The sequence below is a fragment of the Abramis brama genome, assembly GCF_963993115.1.
Source record: "Abramis brama genome assembly, chromosome: 14".
In the NCBI taxonomy this organism is placed as follows: Eukaryota; Metazoa; Chordata; class Actinopteri; order Cypriniformes; family Leuciscidae; genus Abramis; species Abramis brama.
In genome coordinates this window covers 17669103-17690450 of record NC_139976.1, presented here as the reverse complement: position 1 = coordinate 17690450, position 21348 = coordinate 17669103, and the positions used below count along the sequence as shown (strand labels likewise).

Here is a 21348-nt window from a genome sequence, read left to right as displayed (position 1 = left end):
TAAATTTGCCCACTTACAAATAAATGAAGGTCAATAATTGTTATGGTAGGTTTATTTTAACGGACAGAGACAGAATACCAACCAAAAAATCCAGAAAAAACACATTATATATACACGTTATAAATTGATTTGCATTTCAGTGAGTGAAATAAGTATTTGATCCCCAAGCAAAACATAATTTAGTACCCTTTGGGAGAAACCCTTGTTGGCAAGCACAGAGGTAAGATGTTTCTTGTAGTTGGTCACCAGGTTTGCACAAATGTCAGGAGGGATTTTGCTCCATTGCTCTTTACAGATCCTCTCTAAATCCTTAAGGTTTCTTGGCTGTCGCTTTGCAACTCGAAGTTTCAGCTGCCTCCACAGATTTTCTATAGGATTAAGGTCTGGAGACTGGCTAGGCCACTCCATGACCTTAATGTGCTTCTTCTTGAGCCGCCACTTTGTTGTCTTGGTGGTATGTTCTGGGTCATTGTCATGCTGGAAGACCCATCCACGAACCATCTTCAGTGTTCTGGCTGAGGGAAGGAGGTTCTCGTCCAAGATTTTACGGTACATGGCCCCCGTCCATCAGCCCCGCAATACAGTGAAGTCGTCCTGTACCCTTAGCAGAGAAACAGCCCCAGAGCATAATGTTTCCACCTCCGTGCTTGACTGTAGGGATGGTGTTCTTGAGGTCATAGTATGGAAGTAAAATAATGTCAAATGTTTTTGAAATAAAAAGCCTGTTGAATTGCACTACTTGAAAAAAATAGGCATTGCATTAACCATGCTTGCATTTTAATGCATTGTATTTTTAGGGCTTGCATTTTTATGGGCTGAAATTCAGCATGGTTGAATATTTAAGCTTTGAATATTTCAATTAAAAACATTTCAAACACCTTTTCATTATTAAAAATTCAATAATCCATATTCACCTTTCATATTTCACTTCCAAAATATTCAAACTGTTTAAAAATAATAATTCAACAGGCAATTTTCGGTCCATTTTATTTCGCTTTGCAAATTCGCTTCCACAAATTCAGTGGTTCAAATTCGACAGTAAATTCAACATTGACGTCCAGGAACTGCAGGAAAAGCAATAGATTACCGAGCATACTCTCCATCTGCTGTTAGTCGACCTCACCATCAGATGGTGCAAAATCGCGTGTTGTTGACGAAGACCAGCACAATTAGAGCAAGTCATTCATTCATAAAACTCATTTACAGCAATGTAAGTGTATTTGTGATTATTATGACGGCTGTTTTATGTTAAATTCAGTGCCTTCACGGTTACTTTTCCTGTGTAGCCTACATGCATCTTTCTCTACCGTGAACGAGATTATAATGTTATTCCCTGATGCGGATGTACAGATCCAATGTTACATTTTTGAGGTTGACATATATTTCTCTTGGTTGTTTAGTTGCCATAACTTTATATTGTGCCGATGTGCTGCATGCAGGCTATTAGGGTTTCCCTCAATACTTCTGGACATATACAACGCTTAACGTCGATTAATCTACTACAGTGATGTAAAAGACCAAACTCGCAGGCAAGCAGATGGACTCAGAATAACGCGCAAAGCTGAGCGTTTCCCAGTGATAGACTGGCATAAAGTTGGCTTGATGTTGGACATTCGCACATTTAGGGACCGTCTCTAAAGTGTATACGACTTTGGTATACACGTTTCTAACTCCGATAGCATTTGAATAGAACGACTTACAGTCATAAAACCAACTGTAAAGTGTTCATGTAGTGTCAGGCATAATGCGCACCCTTTGGATTTTTTATATTTATTCAAATAAATTTAAGTTTGCTATTGAAGTTAGAAACGTGTACGCCAATGTTGTATGCAACTTTAGAGACGGTCCCTAAATGTGCGAATGTCCAATGTCAAGCCAATTTTACATTTAGTCCTTTAGCAGACGCTTTTATCCAAAGTGATTTACAGTTAAATTAACAATAGGACAACAATATGCAAGTGCTATGACAGTTTAAGCTAATGCAATACACGTAGGCATACTATATATAGTATATCAGTATATGTATATCACCAGTAGGCTTACATGTATATCGCCAGTATATCACGAAACGCTCAGCATGAAACTTTGCGCGTCAAGTTCATATTCTGAGTCCATGCTTGCCTGTAGCCTATATAGTAGCCTACAGCCTACTTCCCCAATAAGGTGCAAGATTGATCTTTCATATCACTGTATTAGTACATTAAGCTATACGTTAAGCGTTTTGTCCCAACTGAAGGGGAATCCTTGAGTATGAGGTATTGAGGGAAACCGATTATAATCCTGTTCATGGTAGAGAAAGCTGATGACATGTAGAATACACAGGGAAAGTAGGCCTAACAATGAAGTTATTGAATGAAACATAAACACACAGCTTTTGTGTGTTGTTTATCATATTTTCTGCACATACTTACTGACACAGATAATCATTTCCATTTTATGAATGAATGTCTTCGTCAACAACAAGCGCTTTTGCACCATCTGATGGTGAGGTTGACTAACAGCAGATGGAGAGTATGCTCGGCATTGACATTGAATTTACTGTGGAATTTGAACCACTGAATTTGTGGAAGCGAATTTTGCAAAGCGAAATAAAATGGCCCGAAAATTGCCTGTGGAATATTATTGGTTGTATTTTTAAACAGTTTGAATATGAAATATGAAAGGTGAATATGGATTATTGAATTTTTAATAATGAAAAGGTGTTTGAAATGTTTTTAATTGAAATATTCACAGCTTAAATATTCAACCATGTTGAATTTCAGCCCATAAAAATGCAAGCCCTAAAAATACAATGCATTAAAATGCAAGCATGGTTAATGCAATGCCTATTTTTTTTTCAAGTAGTGCAATTCAACAGGCTTTTTATTTCAAAAACATTTGACATTATTTTACTTCCATATCATAGTCAGCATTTCTCTTCCTCCAAACACGACGAGTTGAGTTGATACCAAAGAGCTCAATTTTGGTCTCATCTGACCACAGCACTTTCTCCCAAGCCTTCTCTGAATCATTAGATGTTCATTGGCAAACTTCAGACGGGCTTGCACGTGCAGGGGGACCTTGCGGGCACTGCAGGATTTCAATCCATTGCAGTGTAGTGTGTTACCAATGGTTTGCTTGGTGACTGTGGTCCCAACTGCCTTGATATCATTATCAAGCTCCTCCCGTGTAGTTCTGGGCTGATCCCTCACCTTTCTCATGATCATCCTTACCTCACGAGGTGAGATCTTGCATGGAGCTCCAGGCCGAGGGCGATTGATGGATTTTGTATTTCTTCCATTTCCGAATAATGGCACCAACAGTTGTCTCCCTCTCTCCAAGCTTCTTGCTCATGGTCTTACAGCCCATTCCAGCCTTGTGCAGGTCTACAATCTTGTCTCTGATGTCCTTTGACAGCTCTTTGGTATTGATCATGGTGGTGGAGAGGTTGGAATGGAAGATACAGATTCTGTGGACAGGTGTCTTTTATACACATAACGAGATGATATTGTGAGTACTTTCTAAAAGTCACAGGACTAATCTGTGTTTCACATGGGCACATAACCGATCTGTGGGAGGCAGAATTCTTACTGGTTGGTTTGGGATCATATACTTATTCACTCGATCAAACGCTCATCAATTTATAACCTTTATATAATGTGTTTTGTCTGGTAAACCTACCATAAAAATTATAGACCCTTCATTTCTTAGTAAGTGGTAAACACCAGGGGATCAAATAATTATTTTCTCCACTGTATGTAGTACTAATGTTTAGTTAGACCAGTGCAGTGGCCTCTGAATAAACTTTCCCTTAGACATTCAATATCAATTTTAATCTAAAAACTTTGATAAAGTCAGTGGACGCATAATGTGTCAGCTACCCTTATATAGTTACATTAAACAGTTACGAAATCTTAATTTATAATTCTGCTCTTATGTGTGCTGTAATGGAGGGGTTTTGGATTTGACATGAGCCATGAAAATGTGCATGCCATGTCATTTAATCTTGCAAAATGGTGCTATTGTAAAATAATATTGTAATGTAAGTGTTTAGTGCTATACTGTATAAAGCTAAATAAACAGTTCATTTTTGGCTGACGCTTTTAAAGAGCAAAGCTAGAGCTGCTGGGGAACTTCCTCCTTTCCACAGAGACTACATAGAAAGCACAGTGTGAAAACTGCAAATCCTCTTGCCTGATGACCAGAACACAGAATAAGGAAGTGGAAACAATAGAGGAAGTAGATCCACCTGATAACACAACAAGCCCTTTCACAATGACTGTTGGCAAACAAGAGTCAAGTGTTCTATTAAGGACATGCTAGACCACAGCTAGTGGACTGTCCCATCAATTAATGCCAGCTTGAGTCTATGTTTTCTCAACAACATGCATAATAATGCACATACTGTCAGAAACATGCATAGCTTAATATTTTTTATTTTGAAATGGCGTTGATTTCTACATAAGCATTGTCGAAATAATTAATTTGAATGGTGCAATATCCTTTACTACACTAACATGAAATACTTAGAATGTGGCTATAGCAGCACCACAACAGCAACTTAATGTGAATTATCAATCACAGGGCAGAAGGAATATAGTAGATTATATAGATATATACAACAGTTTTTTCAGCAAAGTTTTGATTATGTTGATAACTTAGAGGCCTTAGAAATTCATGCATCAAATACAATACAGTAGGCTTTATAAGATTAACCACAAGCTTAATTTTGCAGAATATATTTGTTGTTTCACCTGAAACTTCAAGTGTTTATGCTATATTACTATAAAATAAACGCCATTAGTGTGATATTTTGATATATAATGCACAGAAATTCATACATTAAGTGTCCAAATACTTATACTAATATATGAAGCCTGCACAAACATTCCCCAAATTAATAACCTAATACATTGCAATCTGCATTTGCAGCAAGTACATGTATATGTAACATATGTATATATAAACACGTGTGATGCTTGACATAAATGTGACTTACGAGGCATGATTCCTTGACTGACCAACTCCTCTCGCGTCCTTCTTTGTTGTAGTTTGAGCTGAAGAACTGCATGGGGAGAGAGGAAAAGGGTTCAGATACAGAGAATGACAGACGGCTGCAGCCAGATGACTATAACATAGACAAGACAAGAGCTCAACCGGAGAGCTCTTTCGGTTTCTTACTAACTAAAGGGTGAATGCTGATGGGAGGGACTGTGAATTTTGAGGTTGTTTGGGTGGTTTTCATACTTCCCGTTTTTACCACACACAGCCACTTTTTCAAACTAGAGGCAATAGGCGTTCTTCAAATCAGGAACTTGCATGCAGGCACAATACATTGAGTAAGTTGCTCAATGACTATAAAGAGGGTGGTGGTGTGTAGGCAGCTTTTGAGATTTGTTATTGCTTTGTTCTGTGAAAAGAAGCCGTTACGGTACCATTGTGTCAAATGCCACGTTGGGAGGGATGTGGCTCATGAGTATTGATGGCATCCCGGGACGCTTTAGAGGTGTGCACCTGTCAATCCTGACACAATGACATCATCACCCACATGGCATTGCTTTGTGTGCACTGGTCAGCTGTTCTGACCTTCACAGCCACTACGTTTGGGGATCATGAAACCAGAACACTGTCTGCGCTCAATTACTGTAGTTCAGCATGCCAAGACCAACCATTCACTCCCTTTTGGAACCTTTATTTTTAAGGTGTAAGGTGACAAAACCAATTGCTGTTTTGACGATCAGCTGTGAGGATGTGAACCCTGCGCTTTAAAATTAGGGCCCCTTTTTTGTCACAAGCTCCCATGAAATTCCAGAACACCCACTCCGTTTCTCACTTGCAAATTGAATAAAGTTCCACTATTTGTTCTTAATTCTTCCTATTCTCACTTCATTTTAACAGCTGTTTTTGACCACCCACTCCTTAGCGTTGCTAAGCACTATTTTTGTAGCTACTGAAGAAGAAACACAAGCCCTCTTGCACCTCTCCAACAACCTGGCCTGATACTGTAAATCAATAAGACACTTTTAAATGCCAACACTCTCTCAATCTTCTCTTTGCCAGCCTGGAAAATTCTGTGGGAGACCTGGAAAGTGTGATGTCAACATTCAGATCTAAAAAAAAAAAAAAAAAAAAAAAAAAAAAAAAATCAAATCATGCTGCCAACTGGGTAATCCAAGTGCCTGTGTGTCTGGGGTCTTAATTAAACACGCCTCTTGCTGACCATCCACAAAATCCCTAGGCCTGGCACAGTTTGCAGGTCAACCGGTGCTCGCTCTTGGCTCTGTACGAGCAGCTGGGGTGATCTCACCACTAAGACACTAGAATAATCAGGTCTAACGTGTTGAGATTCGGGATGAGCAAATAATGAAGCTAAATTCAAGGTGTTAAGTTGGGTGCACCACCTGGAGGGTGCTTTATTTATACTCTGTAAAAGCATAAAAACAACACGGCCCACCTTCTTTGAGGCTATGATATGCATGATTGTCACAGTCCAGACTCCAAGACATCTTCTCTTGATCATTTTGGATGGGTTGATCCTCAAAAGAGGAAGTATCAATGTGAAGGCAGTGGTTAGTGTCCAGCATGTTTTTATCCAGTGTTGCAAGTCTCTGCAAATGTCTCAAAGTCGAAACTGATATTCCATCGATGGTCCAAAAGTGAGGAAAATGGATTGCTCGGTGCAAGGTATGTTAGTCCACAACAACAGTATTTACAGCGTTTCAAATCAAAGAAATGAAGAACAGACAGCTTCCACTTGGTTTCTTCCTCATCCAAAATCTGATCCTCTTATTTGTCCTCTTTTATTCTCAAAGATGGATGCAGAAGCTCCGCAACTGCGTCACGCAGAGACAGAAAATGAAGCAAATGCACAAAGGTGAGGACGGCAGAGCACAGAGCCTGCTCTGCACTCAGCAGAAGAGATTCACAGAACAGCGTGTCTTTCGCCTTCATACACAGAGGAGGGTCCGCTGAGTGCCAATGAACGCTCGCTTCAGCTCAGCTGTTGCCTCTCGTTTACACTCTACAATATTGTAGACCACCATTCACCCCATCAGCTCCATTTCATTGGGTCAAAAACCCAAACCAACCACTTACTATAGTTTTGAATATTTAATTGAGCTCTATATGATGAACAGATTGAATTTAGGTTTTTATTCACATATAAACATTCATCAACGCACACATAAGATATGGTAAACTTGGAAGCTCAAGTATGTTCACTTGACGTGCGAGAACTGACAAGGTTCATTCTCGGGTTACGCAGCACGTTTGAGCTTCCGCAAGAACCAATGAGGTTCATTCTCAAGTCCAGCAGGTTCGGCTGAGCTTCTGTTAAATGTTATCGAATATGTTGTCGAATAAAAGCCTAAATTCTATCTGTTCATCATATAAAGTGATCGAGTCTCTTCTGAAAATTTGGACTAAAGTGCTCGATTCTCTTAATGAACTTTTTGAAGCGTCAAAGTGGTAGTTGCATAGCAGTCTATAGAGAGACAGAAATCATATTTCAATAAAAATAACTTCATGTGAGTTCTGAAGATGAACGAAAGTATTACAGGTTTAGAATTACATGAGGGTGAGTAAATGCTGACAGAATTTTCATTTTTGGGTGAAGTAGCCCTTTAATATTTCTGTCGAAATATTATTTTAAATATTTCTATACATTATTTTTTCGAAATATATTTTCGATACATTATTTTAAGGATTATAATATTTTTAAATGAAAAATAAATTTGTGGTCATTCATTTTTCATGAAAATGTAAAAAGATAAAATTCTATGCGGGGCTCTCGGGAGTCCTGGTGACATGAGCATAGAGAGTGGAAGGAAGGAGGTCACAGGAAGAATGTGGGCTTCCTTTGACCTTTCCTTACTTTCTGGCAGATAAAGTCAGGAATTGTCAGGCTCACTTACACCACACATATTGGACTGTTGGCGAAGCCCCTCATCCCCCCACCCGGGTTTTAAATAGTAAGGCCAGCTGGCCAAAAGGCTCTATATTCAGCTCAGTATCACCTGTGCAAGCACTGGATAGGGTTACCCTCCGCTAGAGTTCTTGCAAACATGACTCACGCACATTTTCTAACAAACACACACAAAAACAATGTTCAAAGAAACAAAACACTAAAGGATGGCAATTGTAAATTTGGATAAAGTATATGTTAATCACCTAACTCTTTCCCCGCCAGCATTCTTTTTAAAAAAAGCTGCCAGCCAGCCCAGGATTTTTTATTTTCACAAAACTCTCATGGTCCCAAGAATAAAAGCTGAGAATTTTTTTTTTTGTCAAGGTCTATGCCCGGACTGGGTTCAGAACGATGATCAAAACATAGATTGAGTAGATCGCGCCCATCAACAGCCCCAAAGCTTGCACAGTCCTAAACCTCTTCATAGGTTTGACATTTCATTCTGTAACCTTAGGCAGTTTTGATATATATGCGTTTAATATTTGATGATCACATTAGAAGCATTGCTTACGCATATGTATTGCTTGTTTTTGCTTCTTCGCGAAACCAAGATTCTGTACTCTTTCAGAAGATGCGAAATAGTGCCCTCTACCGTATAAAAGGGAAAATATGTATTGCCAGAAAATTGCATCAATGACGGGGGAAAGAACTTTTCCTCTTCCGTTCCCCTACAGGTTGGAAGCGGAATTGTCCATTACCGCTGTTGTAAATAATTTCGCCTACCGCAGCCTACCGTCACACGCACACTCGCTGTTTAACCAGCACCGGCTTTAGAATGAACGACAAGGGAGAGTATGTTGCATGATTTTATGAAAGCATGATGTATTGCGACATCAGAAACGAAGAAAAACAAAATAATGACTATTGCGTGCCGTAAAGTAAGTCAAATTTGTAGTTTCTTATGTACAGAAACGCTACCCGATCTGGCAAACTTGCATAGTGCGGTTATAGCAGATATAGGGCTGCAAAGCGAATCCAGAAGTGCCTTTCACCCTGTTACGACTTGATGAACAACTGATACGATTTTGGAAATATTATTTTACGGTAAAAAAAAAGTTCTTTAGTGTTGCTTTAAAGGGATACTTGACCCCAAAATTAAAATTGTCATCATTTACTTACACTCATTCCAAACCTGTGTGACTTTCTTCTGGAAAATAGAAAATAAAAAATAAAAAATATTTTTATTTTTTAAAAAATAATAAAAAAATAAATAATAATAATAATAATAATAATAATAATAATATTTATTTATATATATATATATATATATATATATATATATATATATAATAAAAATATATATATATACATTTTATAAATATATACAATTTTTATAAATATATAAACATTTTTCCATAAATAGTTTTTGGCCACTATAATTTTCGTTCAGATTAAATATGAAAATGTGTGCTCTAATGATAAACAGTCATATTATTATATTATACGGAATGGAGGTCACTATGTACAGACTCCCCAGAGACAAAAACATTAGCGTGATCTGCTTTTAGCCCACAAGCTCATCGCTGTGATCATCACAGTTGACACTCATGCTGTCATTGACCAGAAGGGCCAAGCACTGCGAAGTGCCGACTGACCACAGAGGAAGTTTAGTGCAGTCTATACTAAGCCCATAAGTCACTGCGAAGAACAAAACACCACCTTTATCAAGTAAAGCACCACAGATAATAAAACCAAAGTTCATCTGGCTCTCAGACAGATCTAAAACGCCCAAATGAGTAATGCGATGTAGTTTTTATTACAAGCAATGCAAACAATTCATTATGACAGTTAGAACCAATGCTGGTTGATCATTACTGGCAAAAGTTAACTTATGATACAGAACTGATACAGATTTTGCAGTGGTCACATCCGCTTTGGCATTTACAAGATTTATATTGAGATTAAATTAACCTGAGCTTCTTAGTAATTCTTCTTCAAAGTAATGAAAACATTTCCTCAATCCCAAAATGGAGAGGTTGATTTTCTATTACATCTACACGGTTCTATTTTCAGAGAATCAGTTTCTTTTTACTGTTAGATGTTTACAACACATTAAAATACTTTTCTTGCTCCTATTTTCCTTTCTGCTTTCAATCACTTACTGGAAACACCGTCATCATTACTTCATTTTCCAGCACTAGCCAGAAGTTAGAGGACCAGTTTTCATGCAGCCTTCATTTATACAATGACGTAAGGCATCCTACTGCCATAAAGTCATCAAAATGATAAGCACATGAGAGCCAGACACACAAAACAGGATTATACAACAAATCTCCTCAATTTAATCCAAATTGGGCGCCAGAAACAAGTTTTCATAAGAGTGAAAATCTGAAGGAACGAAAAGAGTACACAGAAAATCAGGCCAGTTCCTGACTCCAGTAATATATGTTGCTAAAGCGCAAAAGGGACGTTAGATTGAGCTCAACAAATGAGGTTATGGGAGGAGAGAGAGACGAGTGAAGAAGAGAGGTTCACGTCCAAGCTCTCCCGTTTTTCTGAATGTGTTACATAACATCTTTCTGAACTCATGTCACCCAAACCTCTCTACCTCCTGCCCTACTTTCCAGCATCTCTGCAAATCATGACTCTTATTTTTATAGGTTTTGACGTTCTCATACATACTGTTCCCTTCTAGGCTTTACAACTCTAGAGTTGACTTAACCCTACAAAGCCTACTGTATGATATTTAATATGCACATTTCTAAGGTCTCTAATTTATCAAGATGATCAAAACTTTGCTGAAAAACCATTGTACCAATCTTCTGCCTTATTTTTTCTGATTAGTAGTTTATTCTTCAAGTAAAAGGCCTTTTAGTGTAATTCTAAAAATGTCCCCCTTCAGGACGAGCTACTTGCAGTGAAATTGTAACTGACGTAACTATAAAAAAAAATCGTAACTATAAAGGTTGACGCAAGATCAAATTTTATATCGATAGTAATATTTCAGGATGAACACTATCTGGACTGAAACAACTTGGGTTTACTTGATTATACATACATCACTTTCAGAAAAATCATGTTAAAATTTGAGCATCAAATATGATATCAAGCTTTTAAGAAATGTTTTTTGTACATCTTCTAATCATCATTGTACTGCATTGCATTATGTTTTGCTGCCACAATAAAAAACTACAGAACTTTGATAATAATCTAAATATCATTAGTCTGCCATACTGTTGATTTCAGTGGTGTAAAGTATTTGAGTAAATGTAAAAATGTAACTACAAAGTAGTTTGTAAGATTTTAACTCTCTACTTGACTATATTTTTTGAATAAGTATATGTACTCTTTATTCCAATGCATTTGTGATGAGTAATGCAATTTGTTGTTACATTTTGCATGGCACCTAACCCTTTCTGTAGCTGTTTATATCTGCTATAAAGAAGCAATATCGCCATTTAAGAGCATTGAATGTACTATATCTTGTTCTCCTATTCTATATCTATTTCACCTTTACTCACCCAAACTTCAACAAGGTTACTTTAGGCGAGTGCATTAGCAGGTAGTTGGTGAATCAGCGATTTGTATTGGTGACTTGTAACTTGTAATGGAGTCATTTTCGCTGTAAGGTATCTTTAAAGTACTCAAGTATGGTTTTCAGGTACTCTTTACACCTCTGATTGATTAACATTACAAACTTTTTGTTTAGATTCTGTGTAAAGGTTCAATAAACTGCTGAATTTGAAAAAAAGGAAAAAAGATTTTTTCAGACTATTATTTCACATGTCAGGCTTTACATAGTTAAAACATGCACCATGTCTTAACCAGAAGTGACACAAAGCAACGTTGAGCGTAGTTCTGCAAGAGTTGTGCAGGGTAGTCCCACCCACTGTGAAATCCTGTTGGTTTAAAATACAGCTTCTCATAACTCTACATCAAATATCCTATAATTAGACAGGTTGAGAGAAAAGTGCAGCTTAGACACTGAAAACAAAGATGAAAAAACAACATAAATTGCATAAATAACTACTAAATTATTATTATTATTAATAATAAATGAACTAAGTTGGTAACACTTTAGTTTAAGGTTCAGTTCTCACTATTAACACGTTGCTTATTAGCATGCATATTGCTAGAATATTGGCTGTTTATTAGTATTTATAGAGCACATATTAATTGCATGACCATTTTCTACATCCCTTAATCTCACCCAATACCTAAATTTAACAATTACATTATTAACTATTAATATGCAGTCATTAGGAGTTTACTGAGGCAAAAGTCATAGTTAGTAGTTAGTTAATAAAGGGAATTGGACCATAAACTAAAGTGTGATCATTAAGTTAAATAAATAATACATTAATACATTTTAAATGAATTAAATAATATACAATTAATTAAAATCAGAAAAAAATATATATAAAAATTGGTTATGCATATGTTTTTGGAAATATAGAAAAAAACTATTGTAATTGTCATAAAGCAATATTTTGTGGTCTCTAATTCTGATTGGACAATTGTGACACATTGCATAGGAGTTTCACATTCAGTGTGGAGAAATTGCTTGTTGCTGGAAATTGTCACACTGTGACTTGGGTTAGGATACAATGTTGTTTTTTGATCTGTGGTGTCATTACCGATATACACAGATAATTGCCATGAAACAATGCACATTCTTTTAAACCTGAAAAATAACTTGTGTATTTAACTAACCCTGGCCTGTCATGACTTGTTAGTCTGGTAAGGGAGAGTCGCTAAGTTTTGTCCCACTGATCATTATCTTCTGTGTCCTTTGTAAAGGTGTCACTTTTTTCAAACACAACTGAAATCTGACACCACACTTTCCTTTACACTGTTTTTGCAGAGAATTAATGAAAAGCAAAAGCATATTTTCCCCAAATTCTGCAAACGTTATCCGAGATGGAAATCCTGCGGAAAGATTTCACCAGGATATAATTTGTTTTGTGACAAAAGGTGCTCTCTGTATATAATCATGTGCAATCAATCTACAACCACTGATATGTGAATGAGTCAGTGGATGCTATCAATTCAGCCGATAAGCTGGAAATACAAGAACAGACAAAAACAAAGCAGTTGATAGGAGTGGTTCCCTCGTATTCCTGTTTATGTCCAGTAGCTTAAACATAAACAATAAAACTAAATTACGCATTTGTAAGATCAATATCGCTCGGGATATCAGAGCACAAGCAAAGTTTTTTTCTTGATCAAAAGTATAGTAAAACAATATTGTGAAATATTATTACAATTTAAAAGTTGTCACACGATCCTTCAGAAATCATTCCAATACTGTTTTTGCCCATTTTTAAATATTTTATTAATTAAACAAATCTTACTGACCTACTGTGTGTGTGCATGCATATAGGCTACTATATATGACATTAAAGTTAGATTGTGTGAAATCATGATATACCAGGAATCTGGTTGAAGGGTTATGTGTATGCAGATATTTTGTGCATTGGATGTATCACTGAGGATGTCTATCTGACAAAGCACTTTTCATAGCTCGAGGACATGAGTGCATTATTGGTTCTGGCATACTGTACTCGAACAAATCAAATATATTAAAGCTCTAAACTGACGTAATCTTAAAAAGGCCACTTTAATAACCACCAGAGGTTCTGTCTGTGCCTGCAAGTACAAGTACACACTTCTTTCTTAACAACAAAGCCAGATAATTCTAGGAAGTTTCTCTGTTCCTGGAATATCCATTCATCCTGTCGTCAGCCAAGTTGTCATTTCATCATAAACACCACAATAAGCAAAGGTGTGTTTTCCAGTGTTATGATTCACCTGACCTTTTAGTATGCGAGACAGAAGATGCCTAGATGACTGCTTGAGGATTAAGCCCAACTGTGGATTGTGTGTAGTTAATGCAAAGCAATGGCTCTCTTTTCCCTGTTCCTCCCTCCATCCTGTTATGTTTAGGGCCTGTGTAAGCATGCTGGAGTTAAACTTGGCAAGCATCCCTAAGATGTTACATAACAGCACAACCCAAAGACAGTGCAAAACCCACTGCAGAGTAACTGTGCTCTGGAAAGCATGCAAATCATGCATTTTATGCAAAAATATCACTTTAAATACCAATTGCAAATATTAACTGTGGCAATGGGACTGAAAATTTCCAGAGAGCTTCGATCAATCCATCAGTTGCAGTTAAAAATCAACATTAGCATCTCATGGTGACTGGCACCAAAGGTTTGAAAGTCCACATAACTTTCTTTTATCTAATAACTCACGTCAAGGAATCTCCATCTGGAGGATGCGATTCTCGCAGATAATCAATCACTCTTTACACAGACTTTTGCCAGAACGCCGTCGAAGAGCATTAAACATGACATGGTAACTCTGTATGGTTCCTTGTCTTGCTGACCCAGACATTCTGTCCCAAAAGGAGTCTGTACTTTTCCCCAAAGCCCTGAGCTCCACTGCCAGACCTCAGGGAGAAAACAGCTGGTTTTAACAACAGAGAGAAGGAAAACTCCTATTCATCACTGACACATCCCGCCCTTTCCAGCAGCCAGCTCGAGCAATTCCAGGGTGGGCTCTTCACATATCTGTTTCTAGTGTATCATTCTGATAGTATGATAGTGTGAAACTTGAAAGTATGAAAGTAGAAAAGAGTAGTAGAGTAAGAAGTACAAGTAAGTGTGCTTTGATGCTCTGAAGTGTTTGGGGGTGTGTCACAGGCAAATGAATGATTTTTAGGTTATATATATTCTGCTATCTCTGTTTCTTTGCAAGTTTCATGCACAAAAAATGAACTTCAGTTATCATCATCTTCAGGACGATCGAATCCGACATGGGTCATGTCTTCTTTCCCCTTCTCACACCCCTTCTTTTCTGTCTATGCTCAAAAGTGTTATGGTTAAACTAAAACTATTAAAAATGTTTTTGTTAATTATAATAAAGCTTAAAAATATAAATATTAGACAAAAAACAAAACTTAAAAAAACAAAACTAGAAATTAGAAATTTTGCCTTGCCAGCTGAAATAAAATAAGTTAAAGTTGTAGTAAAATTTGTGAAACTTAATTAAAAATAAACAAATAGAAATATTAAAAAAGAAATAAAATGCTTCATAAAATTACTAAAACTAAAATAACTGAAATCTGACAAATAAATGCCAATTCAAAATAAATACCATGATAGTATATAAATGATACTAAAATAACACTGATTCTTAATTGTCCAGATAAAGGCAAATAAATAAAAAGTTAATGGATGAAGTTCAAATTAAACGTATAATGGTTACTATAATGAATACTCATGAGGAATAAATAATCAGTCTCATTCCACAACAGTTTATCAGGAAAACTGTTATTTTCCATACAAAAAAAAAAAAAATGCTTAACATCTTCAACAGCTAAAAATCTGGATTGCTTTGGCTCAAGAGTTAGTAAATGTTGTGTTTTAGTGAGACCTCAGTTCAAACAGCAATAAATCCTGTGCAGAACTTCACAAACAGCAGGCTTAACTATTAACAAAGTTGTTAAACCTCAACCACAGATACCACACCTCACCTCAACATGACTTAATTCCCAAAATCCCAAACGTGCAAGTACTGTACCTGAATGTATGGCCATATCCTTCCACTGCAGAAGGATACGGATACAATCACGTCCACACTTTATTAATCCATTTCAAGACCGGACAACAGAGCAAGTTGAATGAAGTTGGCTGACTGAACTCCAGGCTGTTCTGCTGAGAGATAATTCCCGCAGTAGATCCAAGAACACAGGGTGTGTCTGTGCGCCCCTCACCTTCCTCCGCTCAGAGCTGGCGTGTGTGTGCACGCCCTACAGATGTGGGTGTGTTAGCACAAGTGTTTGTGTCTCTGCGAGTCGGTTTCTTCCTTATTACTGGCTAAGTGCTGCTTTCAGGCTCCGCTTTCAGCTATGTTGAGTAACTCCTAGTTTTCCTGCTCCTTGAAGCCTTTTTTTTTTTTATTCATTCCAGGAGAGTGGGGAGGAGAGATCAAAAACTTTGTGTACTGATTTGAGGTCACTCGTTTACTACAGAAGAAAACGTGTGCAAACTACAAGCCAGAAACTGAAGCCAAAACACATTCCAGATCACCTTTGGCCCTCGTCATTCTCCTGACCGCCTGCTTTCCGAGGAAGGATTTCAGCTCTGTACACAAAGTTATGCAATCAAGTGTTCAGGACGACTACCCAACACACACCCTACCTCAGGCCTTTGTTCCCCCTCCCAAACGTATTCACTTTAAACAGTTCTTAGCGCTAAATGCTCTTTAAATAAAATAAAATAATTAAAAATAATTATTTATTTAATAACTATTTGAAACTGCTTTTCAGTTAAAAATTAGTTTTTGATGAAAATTAATTTAAAGATGGGGTATGTGATTCTCTTTTTTGTCAATTTTTTCAAAATCACTTGAAATCCTATTCCTAACCCACTTACAGCCACTGAGTTAGAAGCACTGAAATGAAAATTAAGCAATTTAATCATCTGTGGAAAGGGCAGGACTCGAAAAACTCCAGCCAATCATTTCCAAGACCACCTAGAATCATTGGACAGTAAGTTCGTGAATCAAACGGTCGCACCCCCTCCCCCCATCCCCCTCCCATCCATTGCGTGTCCATGTTCTTCGAATGGATGGAGTCAGGGCCAGCGTTGGAGGAAAGAAGGTAGGACCATTTGAGTTGTGTATTTTCAAAATCTGCCGGCCGTTTTGCAAATCTCATACCCTTCCTTTAAGTTCATTTTAATTCTGCATCCTATTTGCTACCTCAATTCCAATCCAATTCAAATTCAGGACTTGAATTGTAATTTTAAGGGCACTTTCAATTCAATTCTGAATGAAATAATATTGTTTTTTATAAATTTTCCAGCTAAATGTGGCTTGCCAAAAGTGATGCAATTAAATATAAATTCTTGACTGAAAATTCTCGACAAACTGGGCCAAAACTTACATTTTGAAATGTAAATTTTAAAAAATCTGTTTAAAATGTTGCTTTTCTGCAATTTGAATTTTACGCTACCTCAATTCAAATTAAATTCAAATTGAGGAATTGGAAAAGGCATTTTCAATTCAATTCTGAATGCCATACAATAATTATTATATATATATTTTTTTTTTACATTTTTTCAATTCTGACCACAATATGCCTCCATAGGCAGTGAATTTACTGTGCAATTGACCTCATCTGTCTTGATTTCTCATAGAAAATTCAATCTCAGAGAGGGTACATGTGCCTCATCAACAGTAAATGTGACCTTTTTTACCATCAACATAAAAGTCGTTTACATTATATCTAATTAAACCTGCGTCAGTTTTACGTGTGTTCAGTTTTTTCTCAAAGTCGCAAACATTAAACCAATTTAAAAAAGCTAATTATTTGACAAAACAAAAATAATTTTATGGCATTTTTGTCAGAAAATATTCTGTGGCTAAAACTTTCAGTGCATATAAACTTGCTAATAACAAATGTATGCAAAAGCCAGCATAGTTTTCCAAAAGCCTTAACAGGGATCACTTCTGTTCTGTGCAGGAGAAGAGAAAGTTCCTGCATTAACATGTCTGCTACTAAAATCTAACCCTCAATGAAGTGCAGCTCGGGGGGGGCTGAAGACTGAAAGAAGGGAGTGGTGACTGCAGGCCATGCGCTTCTACATGGAACTTTTAACTTTATTGCCATTCCTGCAGTTCTGGAATGGCAGAGTCACAAAAACATTGAATAAATCAACAACATCCCACCACTCACCAACCTACCACAGCAAACCTTACATAATAACATCCCACAGATTTTTCAGGATTCAAATATAACATCTCCCATTTAGAATGAAATCACAGCATGCTGAAGCGTCTGTCCGTCTTCCTGCTGGCTCTGTTTAATTTTCACTTCTCTAAATCGTCCTTTCCTTTAAGCTTCCTGAAGTCAAAGAGTGTCTGCTGTATATCAGAGAGCTGAACGCACACACTTTGAAGTGTCTTTCTGCATTTCACACAGATTTAACAGGCCATTTCATTTTCAATAATGTATACTTCCTTAACATCCTTCTCTAAATTTTCATCCTTTTCTTTAAATAAAACACTGCATTACATAACATCACACAACAAATGATTCATTTTGACTCTGCAAATGACACGGAATACAGAGGGAAGGAGAATGAACAGCCCACACTAACAAAAAGTACCAAAAAGCACCATGTTTTTGAACACCCAACGTAGTTTCAGTGTAAATAATACGATTAGTTTCCAAAAAAAATAATATCACCCACTGTCCTTCCATTTCTAACCCACCCACTGTCTCAAACCGTCTCTAAGAAGAAACAGAGCAGCTGATATAAGCAACTTCCTAAGACATTCTCTATCTCTTTTGTCTCCTGCTTTAACACTGTCGAGACTTTTTGCAGGTTTCTGCACATACAAAACTGTAACATTGCAAATGATCTAATTACTTCATTACTGTGTGCTAAATCTAATTAGGAAATCCTCCAATATGTACATCCATATGAACGTATTATGCTGCTGTACATCCTGTTGTTGTGAGAGACATCACATCCCTACACCATTGAATTCTACCATTAATCTTCTTCATAAAGTTCCCTAATATAATGCATTCTACCACTACAAAATCTATTAGATTTCAAAATAAGGTGGATAGTAATACTATGGTATATCTTTTGAAGTACACTGAAGTATATTAATATTAAGGCTGAGTATCAATGGAGATTTCCTCATTCAATACGATTCACATTTTTTTCCATCGGTGTGTTTCAGTTATTAGACATTCTCTCTCTTTGCAAATGTTGTATATTATACAGAGCAGGGTTTTAAACTGGTAGCTCATTTTTGGAATGATTCAGTAAAAGAACTGGCTCATAAGATTTGTTCCTGAAGCAGACTACACTGGTCACGTTGTATGCAGCCTGCAACTCAATAGAAACATGTTTCTTGCCACTATCTTGTGGTACGCAGATATTTTATTGCATAACAGAAAACACACACTGCAAACTCACATTCAACCACTCAGGTAAAATATGATTTATTTTGCTGTGGCACTGAAGAACCAGCGGGATATCGGAATCATTCAATTGAAGTCTCTGATTAATTAGAAAATTTTAAACCAGCCATAACGAATATGGTAATCATTACATACTATGTGTATATAGCCATTAAAAATGTTGGGGTCGGTAAGACTTTTTTTTTTTTTTTTTTTTTTAGAAGTCCATCACGCTCACCAAGGTTGCATTTATTTGATTAAAAAAAATACAGTAAAAACAATAATATTTTGAATATTACTAAAATTATTTTAAATTATTTTTCTATTTTTGATATATTTTAAAATGTCATTTATTCCTGTGACGGCAACACTGAATTTTCAGCATCACTACTCCAGGCTCCAGTGCCACATGAACCTTCACAATAAATCATTCTAAAAAGCTGATTTGATTTCTAAAAGTTTTATTTATAAATCATTGGTGATAATATATAAAACATGATACTGAATATTCACTGGGTAGTTTGCATGCACTCAAAAAATGATTTTATAATGCTGTTCACTTCATTTAAGCAATTAATTTTAATTTAACAACAGGTTTCTGGTTCAAATGTGATTGCTTTTAGCAATATGAGAAAACGGAGAGACTTGTTAATGTTTAGTGTTCTATTATGTTGGCATTTAAAAGTTTCTGTTATGTCAGTGTTTTGGGGGTTACCATTGTGGTGAAGTGTAGTAGAGCATGTGCTTGTTGACAACCTGTTAGCAAGAATTCAAACTACTTTAATAATAAAGCAACCATTGTGGCAGTGCTACAATTATATTTAGTTAGTTTATTTTTTGTAAATCACAGGACTAAACAAGAAGCATTATTTGAATAATTGAATTTAAATGGAAACCGTTTAAGTTAAGCTAAAACCATTCATTCAAGTTAAATGAACACCATTGATTATAGTTATTTGTACATGGTTGATTCTATTGAGTTTTACTTCTTTCAATCACGTGGAACCACTGGTAGAAACATGTTCAGTCAAAGAGCTTGGTTTGACATTCTAAAGGAGTTTTGCTAATGAACTAGCACTAGGGTCTAGTGGTTAACTCACCATTCTTGCGTTCTTTCAGGGGCAGTGGGCTCGGTACAGACTGCAGAGTGAGTTCCTGCAGCTCACTGGCCACCGCCTCGCTCTGAGGACTGGGCACGGAGCTGTTCCCCACAGCAGACACCATGCTGCCAGGGCTTAGCTCCTCCCCACGCTTGGCTTCCTGCGCTGCCAGGGTGACGGGTGAAGCAGTCAGACCTGTAAGACGTTGAGACAAGGCTGAATTAGAAACTGGAAAACAACACAGACAGACATAACACACATATAAAGGGCGTCAAAGGCTTTGCAGAGCGAGAACAGAAGGTATTATTTCTGATACGGTGCATCTGAACAAAAAAAAAAAAGGTTACATGCAGAACGGTCTGTGCTACCAGGGAAAAAAAATATTCCCATATAGTGCCATGTCCCATTAACCTATATAAAACACTCTTTTACTCGCTACGTAAACCAAGTGAAACCACTGTGGGTGTTTTAGCCTACATGTTCTATTAAGCACAAACAGCATAAGTTCAGACGTGAATCATTGTGCAACTCACACATTCTCAATGCCATCCAATATGACTGGAGGCAGCGATTTACACAACCATGTAAATATCATCAGATGGGGAACTCAAAGCCTCCAGCAGTGAGTAATTTAGATAGAAGAGTTTTAGAAAATGCTTCGTCTGGTATCCTTTTTTTTTCCGACAGAACAAAGAGCGATTGTATTGACATCTAATCTGTGAGGTTGAAAAGTACTGCAGAAACAGATTTCCATAGAATCCAAATGCCAATTACTTTTATTAAGCAAGGATTATTAAATTTTATTAAATTAATCATGTGACAGTAAAGACATTTATAACGTTATTTAAAAAAAATAAAAAAAATCTGTTCTTTTAAACATTATATTAAATCAAAGAATGTATCATGGTTGTTTTCCATAAATATATAAAGCAGCACGGCCGTTTTAAAATTGATAATTATACAAAATGTTTCTTTATCACCAAATCAACTTATTAGAATGATTTCTGAAGGATCATGTGACACTGAAGACTGAAGTGATGCTGAAAATTCTGCTTTGCCGTCACAGGAATAAGTTACATTTTAAAATAAAGTAAAAAACAAGTTATTTTAAATTGTAATAATATTTCACAATATTATTGTTTTACGGATTGTCTTCCAATAACATTAAAAAAATGACAGACCTTAAACTTTTGAATGGTTATGTATGCTGAAATTGTGAATAAAACTCAATTTATGGAACAACAGATAATATTATTAAAATCCAAATATTTAACATAAAATCTCATAAAAAGCAGATGAAGAATTATGGAAAAATGCAATTAAATGTCTTTTCCTTGCACAAAGTTATTGTAGGATTTCAGGAGACTTGAAATGAC

The 21348-nt window shown here is 36.5% G+C and overlaps 1 protein-coding gene across 7 annotated transcripts in view; it reads right to left on the bottom strand.

Moving 5' to 3' along the window:
* mrtfab (myocardin related transcription factor Ab) overlaps positions 1 to 21348 on the bottom strand; it is a 40392-nt gene that overhangs the window by 11885 nt on the left and 7159 nt on the right. For 2 of the 7 annotated variants that reach the window (XM_084134835.1, XM_084134838.1), the window contains exons 3-4: positions 19973 to 20167; positions 4979 to 5044 (exon numbers count right to left, since the gene is read on the bottom strand). In XM_084134835.1, coding sequence (XP_083990961.1) covers positions 4979 to 5044; positions 19973 to 20096 — 190 coding nt within the window. In that variant the 5' untranslated portion in view covers positions 20097 to 20167. Of the gene's footprint in view, positions 1 to 4978; positions 5045 to 6433; positions 6899 to 15472; positions 15693 to 19972; positions 20168 to 21348 lie in introns of those variants that run through there. The other 5 variants (XM_084134840.1, XM_084134839.1, XM_084134834.1 and 2 more) reach the window with 5 other exon arrangements.